At 43.3% G+C, this 24,517-nt stretch overlaps 1 protein-coding gene across 1 annotated transcript in view; it reads left to right on the forward strand.

The window, feature by feature from the left end:
• EXD3 (exonuclease 3'-5' domain containing 3) overlaps positions 1 to 24,517 on the forward strand; it is a 292,428-nt gene that overhangs the window by 61,892 nt on the left and 206,019 nt on the right. Inside the window, exon 2 of the mRNA XM_009329052.1 lies at positions 543 to 657. Within this exon, the coding sequence (XP_009327327.1) occupies positions 621 to 657 (37 nt within the window). The 5' untranslated portion in view covers positions 543 to 620. The remainder of the gene's footprint in view (positions 1 to 542; positions 658 to 24,517) is intronic.

The raw sequence follows: 24,517 nt of genomic DNA on the forward strand, positions 1-24,517 counted from the left end.
TGTGGTGGTTAAGGCACTGGACTGGGATTTGGGAGACATGGGTTCTGTTCCCAACTCTACCACAGTCGAGATGTGATGAGTGGAAGGGCAAGCAAACAAAGAGGAGGAGCTGTTTAGCTACGGCAAAAACATACTTTCACGTGGACTGTTTGTCCAGTTTGGAAGTTAGATAGGTCTGGTTTTTGTTTGGTTAATCAAGTAAACAGTATTAGACTCCTGTTTGTGCAACTGAAATCTGAAAGCTAATCTTGACCTATTCCATTAATCTAGATGTTGTTTTAACTACATGTTGTTTTAACTTGCATGAAATTTCAGATGCCACTTTTCTGTGTTTCTTGGTTGACTTAATTCACCGATTCACCATTTAGTTCTCTGATCTTCAGGCAATGTACTGTGACTTCTACGCTAAGTTGTATATGCACACAGTTTCTCCACTGTCTTGCTTAGATACAAAGGCAACAGACCACACACAAGATATTTCTTTTGTCACACAGGGTGAAGTTCCTACAGTTTGATAGTAACACTACCTTTTTTCTTTTCAGAAGCAAGAGCTTGGCCTACCAACTCTGACCTGTAGACCACTAAGCTCAGCATCCTGATTTGGTGCCGCCTTTGGGAGGATGAATCAGGACAGTGACTCAAGTGATCAGCCCACTGGTGAGTTTTCTGCTTGTCCAAGCGTTTGCCTGTCTTCTCCTGTTTGTCCAGCATGATTTGCTTTCCATTCTTTTTCCTTAGTGCTATTGGAGGAGAATGCTTCATCACAAATAGAGCAAAACCTGTGAATTCAACGCTAAATTGTGTGCCATGAAGGTTACTGGATCTTTGAGGTTTCCTGGTCCACATCTAGATATCAGCGTCCTTAAAATTGTATTCCAGGTTGAAACTTCTTATAACAACTGTTTTTATAACTTCTTGCACACACATACCATTTTCATGTGTGTCCCACAAAGTTTCAGTGTTAGGATCCTTGCCGGAGAGATTGAATGGACAGGAATTTATTACTTAGTCTGGCTCAGTCCTGCCATAACTTTCCTCTGCTCTTCCATCCCCATCTTTGGTTATTGGAATTCAGTATCATCTAGTGCTTCTGGCAGTTTCTGCAAAGAAGAAGGGCCTGGGAGGCGCGTAAGCCAGAAGCAGTGCCTGACAGCCTCCCAGGCTCTTGCTCAGCTGTGTGCTTTTTTGGATGTGTAAAGGGGCATTCTTAGTTCTGACGTGAGGGCTATTTTTTGACAGTTTCCATTGTTCCCTACCCTTTGTTAATGGGTGAGGTCTTTTTGTCCGATTCCTTTTTCAGAAATCGAGGCTGTTATGAGAGCTGTCTGCTCACAGGTTTGGGGACTTGTCTTTTGTTGTCAAGAGTCCTGAGAGTTTCTTCCTCCCTTTTTCAGACTCACTCACGCAAACTCGTCCAGACAATATCTGTCTGAGGGGACTGCTAGGATATCCCCTTGCTGGGATAGCAGGGAAAGTGGTCCTCATAGCCACCACCCTTGTGCCATGCTCTTGCTGTCACAGTCCACTTGGCTGTAGGCAGAGCAGATTGATGAGTTTGGGGTTCTGAACACCTGCCTACACTAAAGATCTTGCTGTTGTCTATGGGTTTGAATCTGGGAGTTCAAGAATGGAAAATTTTCGGAAAATTCCTGTGGTAACATGGAATATCTATTCTTTAATACTCTGCATGTGTTTTTATTACTGTGAACAGATGATGATTACACGTCAGGATGTCATGCAGATTCATGAATCATCCACAAAAGGACCTAGAGGCTGGGTCTTTGGAAAAAGACGTTCAAGGAAAGTCTCCATAACACAAACCATCCTGGGTGCTCGTGAGAAATACGTGGATTGCATGGTCAGAATATTCATAGATTGCTCATTGCAGCGTTGTTTTTTGTAGGGTTAATAAATGTTATGCTTAGATCCACTCTAAGGCACAGGAATGAAGCTGTCAAGAGGGACATATTTCCGATGTACTACTTGTATGGGTTTTACACCTTCTGTTGAAGCTTAGTACTGGTTACTCTTGGAGTCAAGATACTGGGTTAAACAGGTCTGATCCACTGATGATTTATATCTTGACTGAAGATAGAGATCTTCAAATTTGGATCTCCGTTTGTTCAGTGTCCAGCACCAGCCCTCTGTAGCCACCTAGTAGGTTTTACATTGTCAGTTCTTTTCATTATCTAAGCCTTGCTACCACTGTAGCTATACTTAGAGAGGAAGGATATTATAATCTTGTGAAAGATTAAAATATTTTTACTGTAATCCAGCTGGAAGGTAGCACTTTTCTCAGGGTAAGAGACAGCCAAGGTTTTTCCCATTCTGTCCTCCCCTTGTATGCAGGAAGGAAGTGCTGGCAAAGGCCCCTCAGCTTCCTGTCGACTTCGGAGCGCGTTTCCAGACACAACCTTCTCCACTATCCATCACCCAGCCCAGCCAAACAATCACAGCAGCGCAACGGGAAAAACACACGTCTCGCATAAATACTTTGGAGGCAGCGCGAGCGCAAACCGCTGGGGTTCGTGCACAAGCCAGTTTGGTCTGTAGGCTGTGTCTGATAGCAGTTTACTGAGTATTTTCTTGCCTTCCCTTTATAATCAAGTACTTCAATAATCAAAATTCCCCTTCAGAAGAAGCAGCTTAACTAAGAAAAAAAGGGGAAAAAGAAGGAAAAGGGGTGATGTTTAGTAAAGAAGCTACTGCACTGGCAGGTTGTGGAGCCTTAAGCCAAGGAAATGACGGGATGCTCTCTGGTCCAGAGCACCCCAGGGTGATGTGTCTGGCCACAGGGGAAGGAAGTGACTGTTGTCTGGCATGATGGAGGCAGAGGTTTCTGTCAGATCTTCAGGGTAGGGCAGTGATGAGGCAAACGCTATCTGTGATGCCTTAAAGAAGGAGGAAATAAATAAGGTGGAGGCCTCACCTTTAAATGAATCACCTTTGCTGAATGTGATTCTGTGCCTCTCTCCAAGAAAAGGCTCAGAACTGAACTGTAATCTTTTTCTTGTATTACTGGTTTTGTTTAAAAGCTGGATTGCAATATTTAGATAATATTTTCAGACCTGTCTGCTCTGTAACCTTTTTTTAACGATTCCTTAAAACAGCTATTTGGTTTTATTTTTTTCAGTATGGCTTTAGTATTCTCGCCAACTTTGAGCTGGGGATTCCATTTTGGTTCTGATAGCAAAAGCCTGCAAAGATCAGTTGTTAAGAGATGATGAGCAATCGCTGAAACACCTCTCAAGATCACTGTATAATCCTGTTGTACTACTGGTTATGACAGAATATCAAGAGTCTAACTTGACAGAGAAACAAGTTTTCAATATTTGAGGCTTAATTTTCCTTGTACATCTAGCCTGAATGCTTTATGTGTAAGGCTGAGCACCTAGGTTAGTCTTTCTGGGTGTGAGCATCCACACAAATAGGGCCCTGTCTGCATTACCATGTTCTCACTCTGCATTTTCCGGTAGGTATTTTGGAAGCCATCCTATTGTTCTTTGGCCTGAGACACTCCAAAGGTACCTCCTAGTAGGTTGTGTCCAACAGCAAGAGGACTGGTTTGTATTTGGGAATGGAAGGAGGGGGATGGCAAGACTACCAACCACCACAGCAATTACACCTGCCCTCCTTGTTTCACATTGATGCTGCCCATGTTGAATTGTACTCTGTGTTTGAGCCCACACCTCTGAGTCAGCTAAGCACATCAGCTTGTAAATTAGTGTGGAATTAAAACACATCGAAGACCTCTCTGTTTGGTCATTGGAGGGTTTGGGGTAAAATTCAAGTCAGGGTCCAGCTTAATGATAAATTTAAAACCCTGAAATTTCAGCAGTTGCTCATAGTGTAAGAAAATAATATTTTGCGGGGTTGCATTTTTCCCGAATTAACTGACACTGCAGGATTCCTTCAACCTTTCCTCTGACTTCTCTCTGAAAAAGGCCACTGTCGGTAATTTCTGCAGCGTGACTTATTTTTGCAGCATGCCTGGTGTACTCAGAGTCAAAATAGTATTTACTTAAGGCTACGTTTTGGTGACGTTGGGATGAAACTTGAATATGAGTGTAAGCTCTAGAATTAAAGAAAGAGTATGTTGTTTTAATGACAAGGTTTTTAGGCTAGAGTTGTGGAAGTAATTGGTGAAGACTTTCCAGAAACAAATTGCATACTACTGAAATCTGGCCACTCTGACCCCCTACGCATACTGGCCGATGTGGTGGTTTTATTTGTAACACATCTTTCAGTGCAGTTTATGCTTTTTATACTTTCTTACCATGTAAAAACCAGTGTGTAACTCTTAACTGTCTTGACAAGCAAAAAATCCCCAGCTCCATGCTGGCTACCTGCACAAGCACCTCGTCTGCCCAGCCAGATGTGCCTTTCTGTGGTTATTTAATTCCTTCTCTGTTTCACATTTTTATTGTCCTTTGTCTGGGCTTGCAACAGGCATGGGGTGGGGAATAAGCTCCTTAAATGCCTTTACCATACTCTGTGGGACAGAAATTATTTCTTATTTAAGGTCTGTACAGAATGCAGTATTACGGAGTCCTCATTTAAAATCTGAAGGCATTTCTGAAATGCTAACAATTATTTTTAAATCTACCAGAAATGCACATGAATAACACCAACTGAAAAAAAAAAAGAAGGTAAAAGTTACAGGGGGTGGGAAGGATAATAAACAGCAGTAATAGCTGTATGTTTATGAAAACAATAACAAAACCAAAAAACTTACCCATCAGGGCAATGGCCTGGAACTAAGAAAAGTCAGGTTTCCCCACTGGTCAGGGCTGAAAGTAGATGCTGTCAATTGAAGTTGTCAACTTCAAAAGAAAAAAAGCAAAACTCAGCAACCTAGTTTCAGGTCCTGCCGTAGACCCAAAGTCCCCAGACAGTTTGTGGCATTTGGCAGTCTCATTTCCCTGTTTTGTGAAAGTATTAATCTTCCCCTTTGTGAAGCTGCTTGACCGTACATGGGAAAGTGCTCACATTAACAGCATGCAAAACTTCTTAATTTCCTTCTAGAAAATAATTTATTGTGTCCTTGCTTGTCCTGGCCATCCTGTTTGGAGGAAGGAGACATCACTCTAACGGGCAGTGGATGCAATTCTGCTCAGTTCCCACATGCACTGATCTCGTATTTATTTTATTAATCTAATTATGCACTGTGACAGCAATGGGTTAAAAAAAAGAGACAAGACTGTGATTTGTTGTCAGTGTCCCTTTTAAGTACAAGAGTGCCAACTTGAAATCAATCCACCGCATGCTAGCCGAGCAATGTAAGGAACGCGGGATGGCAGTAACATGATCAGATCTGCTGAAACCACCGAGCAAAAGTGCTGCTGCGCTGGGAGAAGCTGCGAGCAGCCGAGGTGTTTATTTCAAGAGACTGTGGCTAGGAGGACTGGTAATTCTCAAAGAAGTGAAAGCAGGCAGGGACTTGCAAGCCCCTTCTGACATGTGCTAGTGGCTGTCATGGTTCATGGCTCAAGGGAAGACAAGTCCTCGGGACTGCCAAAGTCTCTGAAAAGTCAAAGAAATAGGCTTGTGATAGTAAATGCTGTTTGCCCAGGGATACGAAAACACTGTGTGACTGAGAAGAATTATGTTTAGATTGGACATGTGATCATACGACACAAACTGATAGATAACGAAGAAGTTTTCCATGAATTGCCTGCTGGTCTCTACATTCCTCTCTGCAAAAAGGGATGGAGCATAAGAGCTGTTTCCACCCACTCTGATTCTTTCACATAAATCTAGTGAAGACAAGGGTCAAGTTAAATCCTTAAAGCCTTCACAAACTCTAGCAAGGTCCAGGTAACAAACACTGGAGGAAAAACATACTGTGAAATCAAACAAGCAGTAGTTATGAGAAAGACTGGAGGCAAAACTGTGTCCTACAACCCAGGACTGCGTAACTGCCTCTTGGTGCCTGTTACCATGCAGCACCTTGAGAGATTACAGGGTTTTCTGCATCCCCCTTTCCCTGGCTCCACAGCTCTTGCTCACTAGGCAGATGTCCTCTTCTCCAGCTTGACAAGAACCTGCAGGGTGCTGTGTGCTCTGTAGGAGCAGAGGGGGTTGCCTGCAGCACGTAGCTGCAGATCTTCTCACCCAAGGTGTCTGCCCCTCAACAAAAGGGTTTGGGAGTAAAAACGCAGCCTCCATTTGTGTGCGGGGAGGGAGGAACGACTCTGCCACTGCAGGGATTCATTTTTGTTTTAGTGGGAACTGTGAGGCAATAGAAGTGTCCTGCTCTGAGTCTAAAGCAGTGTTTGCTGTGTGTGTGATTGTGCGTTCTTTTAAATTAAACTATTTTGCAAGCACTTCCTTCCTGCATTTCTCAGAAGGAGGGAGGGTGTGTGTGTGCAAAGAATGTTTAACTGCCTTTGACGGAGGAGGAAAACTGAAGAAAACAAGAGTTGCAATCCTAACTACTGACCTTTTACTTGAGCTTGGTGATGTTTTTCAGCAGCAGAGCCTCCAGGGAGTAACAGCATCCTCCTTGCTATTGTGCTGCCTGCCCAAAAAGGGGGCTAAAGTTCAGCTTTTATGATGTTCTCACTCTGGGCTTGTGGGAAAAAGGCCACATTCCCTTTCTTAGGTCATACGAGTGCAAGAGATGACAGAGTCCTACAGTCTAACCCCAGGGCATTAGGCCAGTTCAGAATGAGACTGGGATAGACAGCTTGGTAAATATGCAGCCAGCTTTTTCTCCTTACAGAGATTCACAGCAGGTGGGAGGGTAATTTACATTGTTAAATTAAAAGGCACTGATTTATTTTATGTTGGTGTGTTATTGTTTCATAAAAGCACATGTGTTGCCATTACTCATAATGGATTCTTGCACTTTATTGTTAAATACTCCTTTTCCACTTTGGTCGACAGTTACTGGAAATGAATGTTATCCACTAAGACAAAAACAAGAGGCAAATAAGCATAAAACAAACCCCCAACCTCCTCCCCAACAAACCACAGGTTTTTAGGGAACCTCCACAGTTTTGAAGATTGAGATTATTGCAGCAGATGTTCTCAAATTGTGCTCCTTGTCCATCAGTCTGTTTATTCCCCATACCATGTGGTAGGGGCTAGAGAGCCATCGGTCCCTTTGCTCACGGGTTCAGATCAGGCTCCCTATCTCATAGGTGCCAGCTAGTCTTTTGCTCAGCACCGTGGTAGGCTGACTGTTGCCAGTTCCCTTAGCAGCTTCTAGTGTTTCTATCCATTGAGGTTTCCTTCACCCTCATTGTTGAAGTGTCGTTCAGTAGATACTGAGCTGGTGTTTCTAAATGGCACGATCCTGGCTATGGAGAGATGGTTGCGCTTCCTGAAGAGTTGAGCAGAGGAGGAGGTTCTGCCTGGAAAGGCTGCCTGTCTTCAGTATAAATGCTGTTTTAAAGTTACTATAAGACATACTGTTTAAAAAATAAATCTGGATGATGCTGGTGTCCATCTGCATTTGCATCCTTTCAGCAGTGCTTGCAACTCGTGCTCAAGGTGCTGCAGCACCTTAGCCTGGCCATACTGTGCTGCAGCAGACTGAGAGATCCTGTCTTGTGGCTGATATATGAGTTTTATCTTAAGTTGGAGCCTTCTCTTTTGCATCATAGAGCACATAAAACTCAACATTGTACCTAGCTACCCTGCAGTTCATTGAAGAATATGCATCACTACCTATTATATAATTAATTGTTTGTATCTCTGTACGTTATAAGGAAGGATGTGTGTTTTGGCAGAACGGAGCAAATGGAAGTGCTGACTGATCTAGCGGCTTAATCGCAGCTGCAAGGGAAAGGTCTTGCTCCCTGCCCTTCTCCTTCACGCCCTCGTACCCAGTCCTGGGTACATGAATCATCCTCTTTGCTCCAGTGCTGCTACCTTGGACCCTTCACTGCGTTGGTTCAATTCACTGGCCCAGCAAGAACTGATCCGTATTTTGGCTGAGTTAGTTTATGGCCAACAGCTTGGGTGGGCCTGGCTTGTGAACGGTCTGCTAAGGACCAGAGCCTGCGCAAGCTGGGGCAGGGAAGGGGCTCTCCGCATTTCAGCGGGGCAAGCTGCTGAGCGGGGAGGGTTCAAACTGGTTGGTGTAACTGCACTCGCGTGCGATATGCAATAGAGATGTAGCGAGGATGAGTCACTTTGCTTTTGCACCAGCAAAGTGGTGAAATACAGCCAGATATTAATTCAAAGTACTTAAAAGATGTGTATATGCCAAAGCACACCTTTGGGTGGCTGTTTTATGGGTGCAGATGTGTTAGGTGTCCCCCCCCAGGTCATGTTTTCACCTTCCTGGGTACCACACACCTGTGACGTGGTGGAGCGTGCGATTGTGGCAAGGTGAGGGCCAGCTCGACACACCTTGTTATGGGGTTGTTTTTGGCCTTTTATCACTGAGCCTTGCCTTTACAGTGTCTTCCAATGACTGACCCTCAAATTTGGTAAATATAAATATCTAGTTACTTGATATATGAAGGCGGATGTTTCGGTTGTGGAGGAGAGAAATGAAGCACTTGGAGTCTGTCAACCCTATGGCATTTCTGGTTATCCTAGTGAGTGGTAGAGTACAAATGAATGCTGGGAAAGCAGGCGTGAAGGTGAGGGAGGTTTGCCAGGAGGTTTGCCGCAGACAAGAGAGTTGGGCCCATGATGTGAAACCAGCGGGCAGTGGCATTCAGATAACCTCAGGAGTGTGTCTGATCAAGGCAGAATCACCTTTTTTTTAGCGAGCTTGAAAATTGGTTAATATTAATCTATCTTTCTGACTTACAAGTATTGGTTTTCATATATACAAGAAAATGCCTGTGGCAGCCTGACATACAGTACTGTCTTGGCATAGGTGCTGGATATACGGTCTTGCCCAACTGCCCACTCTCCACCATCAGCTAAGTAGTGAATGGCTTTAGTGGCTGTGGAAGAGCCACCATCCCTGTTGACTTCTAGGGAGGGAGGCCATTTTATGGAATTGTAGGCTTTGGCTCTACAGATCATTCATTTAACCTTATTTAATTTTGCCTAATTTGAGGAGGTATCTCTTTTATTTTCTTCTGGATGCTCTTTGTACTTAGCTACACAGACATTGGAAGGGAGAAGACTTTTTCTAAATTGTTTGGTTTTTCCTGGGGAAAAAGAAATTAAGATTTATGATTGGTTTTCCCTCCCCAGGGCTCTACCTCAGAAAAACCTTCTATAAAGCAATTTTCAGCTTTTACTTCAAGAAGTATGTAGCAAGCTATCAGTAATTCAGCATAACAAAAGTTCACATAGTTCAGAGCTTTCATGATTACAGAGAAGCTTTTCTTGGGATTTTTAAAATGTCCTAGACACAATTAAAAGAATTTCTCAGCAAGGGGAGTGCAAGCTGGGGACTCTCCAGCAGATGTAATCACTCAAGGAAAACTTTGTTTGGCTTGGCTGGGTCCTGCCTTCGTTCCATGCTCTTTCATCCCGCCGCCTGTCTTTGTCTCTCAGTCTTTTGCAGTGTCTCTCTGTCCGTCTTTGTCTCTGTCTGTCTCTCCCTCTTTCGATCTGCCCCGCATTCCCTTGCAGGCTGAATGGGACAAGCGTTAACCTGGCTACTTCCAAGACAAACAGCGAGTCAGATTGAAAGAGGGGGGCCTTTGGCTGTCATGAGACTTCGCGGTCACTCACTTCCTAGAATTAAAGGCTGGGAGTTGATCTGTACGCCAGCCAAGCCGGAGACAATGATTTGGTTTCCATTTTGTTCCTTTGATACTGACTTAAATATGTGCACCAAATGGGAAAACAAAATTTACATAAAAGTAAGTAGAAATCCACTTTCTTATACAGATCTGTTCTACCCTGTGTCTTCTGATATGGATAACAGAGGTAGCAAAAGTCATCCGTTGTTTCATACAGGACTTTGGAAATCAGGCCTGCTGTTAGAGAACTGATTTGTAAATGAAATCCTGACTGTGGTGTAGGTTTTTTTGGTCGCCCTGAGAAGATGGGACTGGTGCAGCTGGAATCCTGGTGGGTGAGAGGAGACTGCACAGACGTGTAGTGGCTCCAGGCACGGCTTGTGGGGGACATTGAGAGTTCCTGTGGTCCCTCCCACCCAGGAGGGATTGTGCCTTCATTGGGGGCTGCACACTGGGTTTCCAGAGCTGCTGATACCAGGCTAGAATGAGTTAGAAGTAATTGTTAAAACAGATGGATCCCTGCTGACATGAAAACGAGGGAGGTCAGAATCGGGCACCTGTTCTCGTTTCCCTGGGGGTTCTGCTGGGAGTCTTTGGGTAAACTCCTTCACTTCCCAGTGCCCGTGCGTGGAACAAGTGCAGCATCTTCATGCCTTATAAACTGTAGCGTATAGCCTGAGGTGCAGCTTTTTAAGGAAACCAACACCTGCTCAACGTAGAAAAGGAAAAATACAAACATGGAGGGCTGTTGTCTTCAAAGTAATACCTGGTGTTGGCAGCTCTTTGTGATAGTGCTTCATTCAGCACTGCTGCTTTGGGGTATGTCTTGGTAGCATTGTTGACTTGCAAGAAAGCGTTGAAGTGGTCACAGTAAGGACTGTAAAAGGATTGCATTTGGGAGATCAACATGTCCTTGACTGCATGCAAGTCTGATAGGGAGACTTCAGAGATCTTTATTTCAAATGTCTTTGAAATAAAGAAAGCAGTGGTGGAGGAGGGTGACCACTTGGAAAGGATTTTAGGTAACTGCAGCTCACAAACACATGCAGAGCATGTTAGGTTGTTCAGGTAGCTTTGTGTCAAACTTGGTGATGTTTTTGCAATGCCAGGGAAGCCAGTACAGAATTCCTGATGTGTTTGCTTTGGTGCTTCCAGAGGTCCAAAGCCAGCTTCTTCTGAACCAGCTGCAAGCTATTATGGCTTGGGATATCCATCCTGGATAGAGGATGCTCTAGATAGCACAAAGAATTGTTGAAGGTAAGTGTTACATTCAGTCACATCTCTCATACTTCGTGATCCATTTTCGGGATGGCGCTGTTGTGACAGTGCACGGGCACTTTGATCTTTTAATCCCTAGCAACTGCATGGTGCTCTCCTTGGAGAGCCATCTCAGACTACCTCCTTCTACTCCCCGCGGCTCACTTGTTTAAACTATTACTGAGTCCACGTATTTATTATCCTTCACTTCAATATCTGATTGTACTCATTCTCTACTTCAAGAGTTTTTATGTTCTCTATTACATCATTATTATTCTAACTATGTGCTCAAATGGGTCTGTGGTGGCCGATGTACTATAAAACAAGGTATTGTTAATATCAGGTCTTCAGTGTCAGGCCCTGTGTCTAGCAGTGTACAATGACACGATTGTACTTTTGACTGATCTGAGCACCGTGGCGTATGGTCTGGTTCTTCCATGGGATATGATGACATGCGAAAGACTGTAATGAGTATTATATTTTAAATTATATGTGCATTTTAAATAGGCAAAGCTATGAACAAATAAGTACGTGAAAGACTGTTGAACTTCCCTGTTTGACAGTTATCAGCTAATTCTTGGACATCCCAAGCCAAAATATTTAGCGGTATTAATTTTCCTCTGAGGCTGAAGACGGAGGAGACTTTAACTCCAGTCCTCGGTAATTCCTAAACAGGAATGACCCCTCAGGAAAGTCAGGCTGAAACATGCTATCCTTCTCCTTCATTATTTTTCTTTGATTCCACGTAAACCATTCTGCGCTGAGTGGTTTATATACTCCAAATGTCTCCTAAAACACAGAGGGATGTCCCGCTCCCAGCCTCTCACCTATCCGTTCCAGCTTCCTTGTTGAACGCCCCATTCTTTCTGCTACCACAGCAAGGCAGCCGCTGGCAATTAACTTTCCAAACTGTACTTCTTTTAGGTTTTTCTAATATACCTGTCTCTAAGTATACCTTATCCTTTCTCCCTGCTTGTGGGGAGGGAGAAATGAAAAGGAGTGATGTATTAAAGCAAATGCAAGTTAACACTGGGTCACCTGTGGTCTGTTCAACCAGTTCCTGGTTACATTACCATTATCTTGCCCTGTAGCTGGATGTTTCTAGCTGGGTGTATTGCCCATGCATATGGGTGACAAGAGCATGGGTGTGAAGGCGAGTACCTTTCCCCTGCTCCAGAACCACCCCTAGGACGATGTTGTTGTGCTTTTCGGACATGAGCTGGTTTTCTGCTTTAAACTGCAGTGTGCTGCAGGGCTGTGCCAGCTCGTCTTAATTAGTGGACAGCAGTGATTGCAGCACCGTACTCTGCTCTATGATTTGGGCATGTTGCAAGTTCCCTCATTGATGAAATTGCGATGAGGGGTGATAAGGTTCCCTCTCAGGCAGTGACGGACATTTAAAACACTCCAAAGTGTACCCGCGATGATTACTCAGGTTGAGTGAAAGGCCTGAGAAACGCCTGTGAAATGGTGCTCGTTGCCACAAACTGCTTTATAATCCAGCCTGGCTTCCCTGTCTAGCAGTGGGACCCTTGCAGCACCCTGATTCTTTGTAGCCCACCCCATCAGCGGTCCCTGAACTGAATACAGTTTTGGGAGGTGGCAGGATATTGCACACTAAGCTGTTTTTCTCAATTTTGATTCAGCAGCGTAACTCAGTATCTCACACTAAAAAGACTTTCCATTGGTATTCATGGCTCATATAACAGCTCCTCAACGGTTTCCTGCCGGTTCGGAGGGAAAGGATCTTTCCATGCATAATTTAATCACATTCAGCAGTGCAGCAGTTGGATTTTCCCCCCCGCCCCCAGAAAATCTATAACATCTTGTTAGTTAAATCTTATACTTTTAGAACTGTCGGTGAGCTGGCTTATCTTGTTCATTCAGATAAACACCTCTCAACATCCTGTTTTTCTTATGTCATACGAACAGGAAGAGAACGATTGTTTGAGATGTGCGTCAGTCATAATTGTAACCAGGCAGCCATGTTACCCTCCCCATTGCCATAGAAACCAACAAATCTCGTCAAACATGTTGGTGGTGAGCTGACAGGTATCCTTTCTTTTCTACTTAACCTCCCAAGAAATATAACTTTGCAAGTCATGTGTAGGACCTCTCAAAGATTTTTTTTTTTTATTTTATCTAAGAGGGTGCACCTATAAATTTTGCAAGTCAATAGCCATCGCTACTTTTATCTGAAGTAGCAGTGATATCTTTTATTTGGCCTTGTATCTAGTAATAGTAACACTGAAAAAATCCAAGGCAAGCTGTTTAGTCAGTGGTAGCACAGTGTGAAGTATTGGGCAAGTTTTTGCCTGAGCCTGCGTGTAACGTCTGTAACGTGTCCTAGAGAAGAGTGGTTTGAACCAGCCCGCTTATGGAAAAACATTTGGCTATTTTGCAATCACTTAAAGGTGACCTGGAGAGCTTTGTGCATGGAGGGAGCAGATTCAGCATTTGGGGCACACTTCGGAGTAATTGGAACTGTTCCTGGCACCTCAGGTTGGGATTTCCAAAAGCAGCAACAGGAGCAGAGTTATGTATGAAGAACACGTTATTTGAAGATTCTTGCTTTCTCTGGAATATTGAGTATCAGTACTGGAGACAGAGTTTTAACGTAACACTCTGAGATATAATTAGCTATAGGAAGAAGAAGGAATTTTTTAGTGTAGGAATTTTACCATTATTTTCTTCAACATAAGCAAAGTAGCAATTGCACTCTGCCTGTGGAGAGCTTGATTCAGCCTGGACAAATGGGTCTTCTCCACTTTGTTTACTTGAGCCTTTTAATTACATTATATGTAACTTGAAAAGCTACTGTAGCAGCCATATTTTTGATTAGAAGACAGCTGTGATATTTTCTCAAATTAGCATTTAAAGCAAATCAGTTTGGTTCAATATACTGCCCAACAAGAGCGTGGATCACAGATGCCCACATCTGCCCTTACTTGCGCGGCTGTTACTCATAGCCTGTCTCCCCATGCAGGCGGAGGAGGAGGGAGGAGACAAGGAGGAATGCACGGAGCTGGTAATAGTGTTGGAGACATCATCTCATGAACACACAGCCCGAGGGACAGAAAATAAGCCAGCTGTGACTGGGAACTGCTGGCCTGGAGGGGGTGATTGTTGGTTACCCACTGTTACCTGTGCCTTGAACGAATGGCCAAGGAAAGAGCAGCAGAGGGAAAAGTGAATTTCCCAGCAACAGACTTCAGGAAGGCAGGTGGTGACTTCCAGGACACGGTGCTGCGTGATGCAGGGCACCATCATTCAGCGTCTGAGAGTGAGAGGTGAAATACTGCTGGTGGGTTGGTTAGGGTGTCTTCCTTTTATCCTCCCCCGGTGCTCAGGCTGAAGACGTGGAAGTAAGCAGAAAAAAGTAGCACTCGTACGTAATTCCTACATATCTACATTTACAAAAAATTGACAGAGATAAAATCTGAAGAGGCATTCGTTTCAGTTTTCTGTATCTTTCCTCTCAGCAGATCTGTTAAGGCTAAAAATACCCATGCGTTGGGGGAGATGACACTAATTATCTGCTGCAGACGAGCTTTTTTTTTGATTTTGTTTTTTAACGAATGGGAAAGATTCGTACAAGTTTTAACATGTGTTGGGTAGAGCATATGAAGAGGAACTCTCACACAGATACTGGAAAGCTGTGAATTTCAAAGCAAATACTTAATAAAAGCACTAAGTGGCAAAATGTACTGTCTTCTTAAATTTCTTAGCCTTCTTCCGATAGTTGTGCCTCCCTCCTTCGATTCCGCCTCTGTCAAGCATTGGGCAATAAAAGCTGTGGGCTTTTTCCTTTCTGGAAAAGTTAGTTTCAGTTGTAATTGCAAGATGCTGATCTTGTCTCTAATACCCACCATTAATTGGAGCTTTTACTCAGCTGACAGCTCTAGCTTCTGCCAGTCAATCTGTGTGCTAAGGAAAGAATTAGAGCTGTTACGATAACCCGACTCCAGAAAGAGAAAGTGCCGGAAAACTTGGAGGTGCTGCAGTCTTGTTTTTACCCCCCTCATTTTCTACTGGTAGAAGACTGGTCAGTGTATTGAGATCTACAAAAGCAGTTTTTATAAAGATCTGTATTTATGACGTGCACTCCTGCTTTCCCTTCACGTAGCTCTGGCACGATCTTCCTCTCTTAAGCAGAACTTGTCAGTGTTTTCCAGCAGTGTGGTACAAGAGTTTTCAGCCCAGTTTCCCCATCCCAGGTGAGCTGCAGCCCTACATTCCCATGAGAAAGCTCAGTTGCACCTTTATTTGCTTCGCTCAGTAAGCGGGACTCTTCACAACTCATTACAGAAAAATGTTTCCATCCTCACTTCTATGTGACACAAGATTTGGAGTGTTTTTTGAATGTTTTGTTAAAGCGTTTCAAGGTACAACTTGATAGAAAGCTCACGTGAACCCTAACTTAGGTGAAACTCTCCTTAATTTAAGTAGAAATTAAGCATTAATTAAAAACTGGATTAAAAAGTTAGGAAATGGACCCGAGCCCAGTGAAATGCTTCCTTAGTTGATGTGTATGGAAATTTTTGTGTCAGCTTCGTTGGGTGAGAATTTCATCCATGGGTCTGGTCCTTCAAGGAGATACTAGGTTTAAAGCTTTGGCTGAAATAAGTTGGTGTCACTTGGGATAGGTTAAAATACATGGACTTCTTCAGCTGAAGGTCTGAGCCTTTGTGGTGGGGTACTGAAAGTGCACCACGTGTTTTTAGCTGTGCATTTTAACATGTGCTTAAACACAGTCTAAATACTTTGCTAACATCAGGTCTCAACATGTAGAAGTTTCTATTTCAACTTCTATTTTTAAAAACAATTTCTCATTTGGATACGTAGAGAACAAAGTTTCTTTGAACCTGATTACCTATCTTCAGTGATCGGAATGTTCTCAGCCAGTAAAAAAACAACAAAAAAGTGAATTTTGACTTTACTGAAAGGGTTATTTTAATATCCTTCTGAAATGGTGGCAGAAAAGCTGACGTATTCTTCAGGCTCAAGTTGTCTTTCTCAGGTGTAACCTACAGATTTCTTTGGGCGATTGGGTTATCCAGCCACAGGTGAAAACAAATTCTGTGTCTGATATTAAATACCTGAATCAGCAGTACCAGTTATGGAACTGTGTAGATAACAGAAATCCTTAGGAGCTAGGAGAAGCAGGATGCCCTTGGTGTCTTTCACCTTGCTGATAAGGGTGAAGCTGCAGCACTTCTGATTCTGTAAAGGGCCTTGTTGCCTGGTCCGTACTGGTGGAGTTCGGCAACGTGACCGTACACATCGGCCTCAGAAAGGGAGAGGTTCTGGCCCCCGTTCAGCACCTGCTGATGCTTCTTAAGTACGCAGAAGTGAGGAACGGGCAAAAGAAAATGTGGGAATGGTGTTTAAACAAGAATCAAACTATTGTTACTGTTCTAAAAAGAAAGTTGGATGGCTTCAAAACATGTACTATGGCTTTTTAGTATTAACAGTTGGGGTTTTTTAATGGAAAACTACTTAGGAGAGACAGTTAAAGGTTCTTAGGTTTGGAACTTGGGGATTTCCAGACATGTCTGGAGAGGAGAAAAAAATATATCTTTTAGCTTTATGATAGTACTCTGCATCTGATGCTTCTTCCCCAAACTGCAGTTCAGTCCTCTAGACCTGCTACCACTGCCTTTCCTGACAGTCTCAGTACTAAGTAGCCAGAAAAAAAGGACATAGGTAAGAAGTTCCCCCTTTTATCCTGGACAATATTAGTTTTCTTCACCTTTGCAGGATTGATAAGCTTGAAAGAAGAAACTGTTAGTTTTCTGGAGTGCTGTTTTAAATGTTGTTTTTAAACTCCTGAATTTCCATTTCCGTGGAAAGTGCCGTTAACTTAGTGTAGGGACGTTGACTTGTACCCTGGCTATGACAGATCCCTTCTGTTCCTGGGCTTGCAGAGGTGTGGTAAGACAGCCCCCGCCGCTCAGCAGCGGGGTGTGAGAAATGGCTCGTTCCACGGCAGCGAGTGTGGTCACTGCTTCTGGGAGCGTGGTGACTCGCTCCTTACCCTTCCCTCCTCAACACTGAGATGTTTTATGGGAACAAAAACCATTTCTCTCTATCACTGAAAAAATGCATGGAGCTGTTGGCTAAAGTAAGTAAAAATAGCTTGGCTGAATTTTTTGCAGGAAAAGAAATATTTTATGATGAAACTGTGTTTTTTGCTTAAATAGGTTTGAACACAAGAACATAAGCCATGGTTTCGGCAGGACGGGGATCCACCAAGCTCAGTGTCTTCAGTCACGTCTCTGGCTGTGCCTGGCAGTGAAGACGTAGGGAGAGGGTGTAAAAAGTTAGAAGGGAATGAGGGAGTGCAGTGCTGTCCTCCCCTCCAGGGTGTGCCCTGACTCCCATCAGTCCAGAACTCCGAGTCCTCCTGTGCCAGGGATTGTATTGTCATCTTGGTGCTTAACAACCCTTGGTATCAAGGTTATAGCCCATCTAACAGATGAGGAAACCATTAAAAGTGTTGCCAATTACTTGCAAAAGGCTAACGATTGTTATACTTTTAGGCTTTTATTAATTTTTATTTCCTTACCTGCCTAGAAAGCAACTTCTTAGTATTATTTTTAGAATTGCCACTTACTTATATAAAAATAGATGCACTTCTCCTTATCAAGCCGGGGTGTATTGAAAGTATCAAAAAATGGCTTCTGTTTGTTTGAGGTGGTGACCCACGTGCATGTTCAGACCGATGGTGTGAGATGCTCTCCTTTGCCACTGTGCAAGGGGAAGGGATGTTTTTGCTCCCCGAGAGTGGGTCATCTCAGGCACTGGGTGAGGATGTTCCCAAAGCTGGGTAACTTCTTGGTTAGGTTACGTTTTTATTTCTTTAGTTGGCACCAGCTCTGAAGGGCATTTTCTGCTCACGTGCCACGTGCCATGCCTAGGTGTTGTCGCTGTTCAGGTGTCTGTATGCGCCAAGTGGGAGAGGAATGCGAGTGCCCCTTGGGGCTGATGCGGGGTGGGGGAGAGGAAGGTCCTTGTCTGGAGTGCCAGGGGTGGAGGTGTGCTGAGCCTGCCTGCCTTACACGGCAGTGTCTGGTAAGCAACTGTCCTTTCTCTCCATTGACAAAAAGTACCAAGAAAATAAGAGGAAAATGTAATTGGCCGTTCTGCTCAGACAAGCAAGCCTTTTCTTTTAATGAGAGTGCATTTTGTTTGATCTGTGTTTTTTGGGGGTTAAATGATGAATTTTAGCCATTATGAAAACAAAACCCATGGTTATTTGTAAGGTTTGTTTTATAAGAAGCATATGTGTGCTTTATTATTCTTTTGCTTGAAGTGTGGGGATTGTTTTCAGTTGGGAGGTTGCATTAGAAGAATGTGAACTTCTGACTCACTGAAAAATAGAGCATGTATTAGGGAAATCGTGAGGTTTCCTATTATGTTTTCATAACTCGAATTTCTCAGAACGGAAGGGATCTGTTTTGCCCGTAGTTAAAGAATGACTTTTACTGCCATTGAGAAAGAATGGATTCTTTTTCTAGAAAAACTTGTATTGCTTTCAATACACTTTTACTCTACCCACTATTCTTCATTTCCCTTTCTCCTCTCCAGCATGGCAGTTTCTCTTTCTCAGAGTTTTGCCTGTGCAACTCATTCTCCAGCTGTATTTCTGTTCGATCTCTAAATTTTGACATTTCAATAACGATGTAGTCAGCAGCATAGACCAAGGTATGGCTTAACGTAGTGATCCCAGGAAGGGGTGGGCTCAGCTAGTGGCATCTGAGGAATTCCAGCTTTTCTCTAGAAGAATCAAATGAGAAACATGAAGTCAGCATTGAATGCATAGCTGGATGCTTTGTGATAAGCTTTTGCAAGGATGTTAGAGAAAATACAATTAGTAGAGCTAACCCTGTGATACAGTATTGCATGTTGTCATATTAATACAGTAGGTCAAAACCAGAGACTACAATTGCTGGCCTGTACCTTGCTGTCCTGCATGCAAGGTACATGATTGAATTAGATGTTTCTATTAAATCAGGTCTGTCTGAAAGATGGCGAAGAACCACCAGAAGATAAGCTTTTAGGGTACTGACCTCCCCCCTAAAGTGAAAATTGAAATGAAGCTTTCCCCCCTGCTTTTGATACAGGGGGAGAACCGGGGTATAGGGAATTGTTTTGGGTTGACCTAACTTTTTTGTCTGGCCTATGAACCAAAACATAAACTGGTTCTGCAGTTCGAATTAGTGTCTGGACCGCATCGTGGCAGTGCATTGGGTGATGTGAACACCTCTATTTCAGTAATGATTCCAGCCGTGGGGTACTTCATCTGCTGTAGAGAGACTGCAGGGGCAACCCAGCTGTGGCCTGCAGATCTCCCCTCCTCTGGCAAGCGGGAGTAGATGACTATCATGTAAGGGCATCACAGGGCTGGAAGAAATGTATCACAACAGTCACAGCTGGTCGACATACGGAGAAATCAGGAGCCATTCATGTTAAATGAGGATTCTGGCTACTGAACATGAGCTGATGTTCATAATCAGGCAATTACAAGTGAGGAACTTACTGAGTTTTGGAGGTTTTTTCCTCCTTTTCTTTCCCCTCCTGTCTGATGCAGATGTTCCACTGGCTGTATTAGTGCAGAAGGTGAATCCGAATGCGTGAATGAAGAACTGGAGGAACAAGTAATGAATGCTTTTCCTTTGGTGAACATAGACTCACAGACCTCCCAAAAGGCTAAATCTTTAATGTTAAAATTATAGGGGAGGTGTGTGGTGTATGGAGTTTTTAAGACTGTGGTAGCTGCATGTGGTTACTTCCCTTCTGAGATCTGAAGCGTTCTGTGTGGTGGAGTTCAAAGCTCTGTCGATTAGAAAGCTGTAGCTAAAATTGGAAACCGAGCCAAAGGCTGGAGTGAGCCAGACATACCTTATAAAGAAGGACCCTCTCTGTCTTGTTGCTTCATTTCCTTGTTGTTCGAATTCAGCTAAACCCACATAGTTATACGTTTAAAAAGCATATTTGTCTTTTGTGGGAGGCGCAGTTAAGGAATGGTAGCTGGGCATGGTGAGTGAATTTTGGAGCCCTAGAAATTGTGCTAAAGCAGAGCAATTTATTGCTTCTGAAATGAAATAGTTTTGTGACATCTGATCCTCTTGTAGATTTTGCACTGGAGGATTCAGTGGTGGGATGTAATTAACATTTAAATTGATCAGGCTCTAACAGGCAGCATTCCTGTGCCTGTCTGCAGACACTGGTGCAGGAGACATTTCCCTGCGAGTGAACAGCTCTGGGGTGCTTTTATGCTTAGTGGGAGTCTCATCACTGCAGTCGGTGGAGATTGGGGTGGATCACCAAGTGGTTACTCCTTAGTCATAGTGTTCTTGGAAGTGAACTGTTATCATTCCTGGAAAGATCTGTTTTTCCTAAGACACAGACTCTGCCATGAGAAAGTATTAAAGAGCCTTTGACCTCCTTGCTGCAGGTGCATCTGAAATAGGAGTGGACACTCTTGTGAGTGAAAATCCTCCCCATCCCCAAGATGATGCTAGTTTATATTTAAAAGTAACGTACAGGGGTGGAGAAGGATGCATTGGAAGTTCATCCGGGTCATGACGTTACTGGAATGGGAGTAATATTCCTGAAAAAAAATCAATCTCCCTTAAGACAACTGTAGACAATTTAACTGGTAATGACAAGGTATCCAAGAGCCATAGACCCCCTCGGTTCAGGTGAACTTGCAGGTCTGATCAGAAGATGACGTGGACACTCGTTGGATAATTGATGCGCTGGGTGCACTGCCTGCACAGGTCCACGCTCACTTCCCCGTCCCTGAGAGTACGTTTGTTAAGTGCTAATTCGGGGAGAACTGTGGGCATTGGGTCCCAGGCGCTCCAGCAGCATCCACAGACATTCACTCACGTGTGACGAGTCCGAGCCGGCCCCCAGCCATGGCTTAGGGGTGGACCCAGACCTCACTTGAAGCAACGTGTGTTTTGGGGCATGGAGGTGTGGGGAGAATACAGGGCAAACACGGTGGCTGCCCAAGGGTTGCTAAAGCCCTTGCATTGGTACTGGTTGTCTTACCATGGTTTCTTGGTAGTTTGGAGCTCTGCCTTCTTGGCTGCTTCCTAAGTTGTTTGGTTTTTGATTCTTTATGCGGAAAACTACATTTTTATTAACACTTCACTCCCAGTTACAACTTACTTGGTACAGTGCCATGTCTATTAAGCAAGACCCTTTATGACTTTTATATTCAGAAAGTGAACTGAATGAGAACAGGGAAAAACTGACCTTGGATTTGCAGAAAACGGTGGCTGTCTCAGCTGTACTCCTGTATCAGTGTGGACGCAAAGCAAGCAGAGGTTGCATTTCATTGTGGGTGAAGTAGGAAATACGATCCTTGGCACTGTTTGGAAAAATACAGGCAAATTACAGCAATGCCATTAAATGTCATTTAGAACACGTGTTCTCAATAAGAAATGGAGAATGGATTGGTGCAAGGGGGATGGAGCAGCAATACCCGCAAACCCACTTCTCAGGATACTGCATCTATTGAGTTCTGACCGGCTAAAAAAACCACGTCCCACCTCTGTCTTTTGCAGCTTCTGATGCACTAATTCGCCTTCGCTCTTCCCTCCCTCTGAGACCACGGAAGAGAGTTACATTAACCTTGCTGCCAGGTTATATTTTAACTGGATACACCTACGATGGAAACGTGACAGTTATTCCGAAAGAAATAGGAATAAGCAAGAAGTTGCCCAAAGTGCCCAGCTCTGGGGAACATGCTTCGTAGGGATGCTCTGGGGCCGTGGGTGGTCTCTCGTCCTCTGAATTTCTGTTTTCAAAGAGGTTTCCCCCTTTCGTTCCTAGGTTTGTCGGAGGTCTCGTCTCCCGCTCACATTGCTGTCAGTGTTAAGCGTCTCTTGAAGGCAGGTCTTCAGCACGAGGGATGTTGTGGCGGGACCAAACACTGTTGCAATAGCATAATCCTAGCTTTTTTTAAAAAGTGATTAATCTGTATCATATCTGTTTTGATTGGTGACTGTTAATTCAAGTATGTATGACATCTTTACCCGCTCCATGGTTATGCAGCATGTTAGGTATCTCTCCCCAGACCCTGGGATAAATCCAAGTAAGAACAAATCACTGAAAAAGCCTCCTACAAAGCAAAAGGAGAACGGCACTGCCATGCCCCGCCAGCTAATACCCACGTATTCACGTATCATGCTTTTTCTGAAGTCTTTCTACTTATTTTAAAATAATACAGCACTTCACTTTTTGTTTCTTTATTGTATCTACTTCCTCTTTTTTTTAAATTACAACCCAGAATTTTACAATGCGTATTGCATAATACCTGTATGTTCTAAAATTGGTTTTGTATCTTTTAAATGTCATTTCACATTGTTAGGAGAAATTCCGTATGGAATCATTTTCTCAAGCTCAGAAATACTTAAGCAAGATTAGAAGGTTTATTTGTGCTACGTGTGCTCATTAAAAGTAAGCACAGCAAGAAAACCTAGAAGGTGTAAAAATCTGTGAGTTTCAATGGAGTAATTTTGTATCTTTTTAATTATATCAGCTTGTTCTTAGAGATTCAAAATCTGTCACTAGAAGATGTATCCGTTCGTTTTTTGCATCATCACAGTGGTATTATTTCTGTTCCCTATCAGCCTTCTCTTCTATGAAATTAGCCCATACTTGGTGTGAACTACAGACACTTTTCTGAAAAAAGTTGAGACAAAGTAGGTTTTGATAAGTGACTTTGATTAATTCTTAATCCACATAGCATACTATTTGTTGGTTTTCAGATGTAATTTAAATTACACAGTGTTGGGTGTACCCATCATGCTGCTGAAACAGGAGCTGGCTGAATAACTCTGCCCCCCCCCCTCACTTTATGCATTGCCTATACATTTATATATTTTAGTTTTTAAGTGCAAATGGGCTAGCTGCACTTATGGTGACATTGGTGTATCTAGAATCTTTATTTTTCTTTCAGAAAAATATCTCAAAGGCTTGTTGAGGTTAACAGGAGTTTTCACAGAGGACAGATTTTGGGGATTTATTGGGGCAGAAGGCACACAGAACAGTAGATCATAGTAAAAATTCACTGGTTGTTTACTGGGTGGATTGGATTTGTTATATATTCCATTAAACATTTATTAAAATCCTGTTAATTTGCAAGGCAGAAGTATAAGCTGTCTGCCCAAAGAAGACTTAACCATTAGCATTTTGTTCTTGACCTTTTCTGTCCATGAATTTCAGCTGTACTTGACCGCTTGGTGGACGTGATCCTACATTTCAGTCACATTAGCCTCCTTTTTTTTTGGATTTTTTTTTTTTTTTTGCATTCTCTATCTTTTAATTATTTGACTGTAATTCTTCCAGATCTCAGGCCACGGGGCATTTAATGGCTTTTGCCACAAAGAAAAAGTGTTGAGAGATTTTTTCATTGGTAAATTCCTCCTCTGGGGTTGGATGTCTCACTTTCCCCATGCGAGACACACAAGGAGCCTCAGTCAGAAAGTGGGTTTCTCTTGCCAGGGCGTTTCAGCAGAACCGGTGAATAACGCAGCAGAATTTTGCAAGGACGCAATAGCAAAACCACTGCTTTACCTCACCAGCCCGCGGGCACTGCTTTTGTTGTGATCACAGCAGGTTTTGAGTGATGTACGCACAAAGGAAAAAGAGAGAATGAACAGAAAGTAGTTTATGGCTTTCCTCAAAGGCACTTTTCTAACTCAAAAATATAAGCCTTGTGGTTTATATGGTTTTGAAATGTAACCACAGATATTGAGAACTGGAAAAGATTTCATTTACCATCTCCTCCAATTTTGGTACCAGATTCAGGGCAGAGGAAATTTATTTTCAGAATGAAAAAAGTTGAAAGGAAATGTATTAATGTCAATATTCCTAAAACAGGAACATGCTATTTGGAGAAACTGTCAGGTGAAGAAATGGAGGTTTTGTGTCTTGATGGAGTGGGTGCAGGTGTGTCTTTCTGAGATCTCCACCAAAGCGCTATAACCTTGCTTTGGTGGGGCTTTGACAGATATTTTATGGTCTGCAACCCCCTTTTTTTGAGCCGTGAAGGATCAGTGTCAGACTGAGCACTTGCTCTTCGAGCTTGGTCTAGGAACTGAATGGGATCAGCTGCCTGGGGCACGTCTCAGCCTCTCCAGTTTGGGAGCATGGTAGACCTGGCCATCCTTGGCTGCTCACAGCTGGGAGCAGGGAAAGCTGATGCTCTCCTACTTGCCACACTGTTTTATATGGCCTCATCCTTGTTTTGTTTGTTTTGCTCATTGAATGACCCTTGCTAATAGCTGGATACCTTTTCAGTATGTAAGAGTCTCTGCAGAATTTAACTTTTCTTTAGAAGTGGAGATTCTGGGTGTTCTTGGTGTGACATATGAAGGCATTTTTCTGGCCTCTGTGACCTATCCTTGCTTTTGCAGGCACTGTTCTGTCACTGTTTTAATACGTGTATCTTAGTAATTGCTGCTTCTTGCTCCTACTACTGTGGCTGGAGGCCGCTCCAGAATTTTCCTGTTCTTGTCCTCTGAGTTGAGCCCAGATGCATTTGTGGTTCAGTCGCTTTGCTTTGTTCTTCCTTCCCT

This window comes from Pygoscelis adeliae, unplaced genomic scaffold (genome assembly GCF_000699105.1).
Source record: "Pygoscelis adeliae isolate BGI_AS28 unplaced genomic scaffold, ASM69910v1 Scaffold397, whole genome shotgun sequence".
In the NCBI taxonomy this organism is placed as follows: Eukaryota; Metazoa; Chordata; class Aves; order Sphenisciformes; family Spheniscidae; genus Pygoscelis; species Pygoscelis adeliae.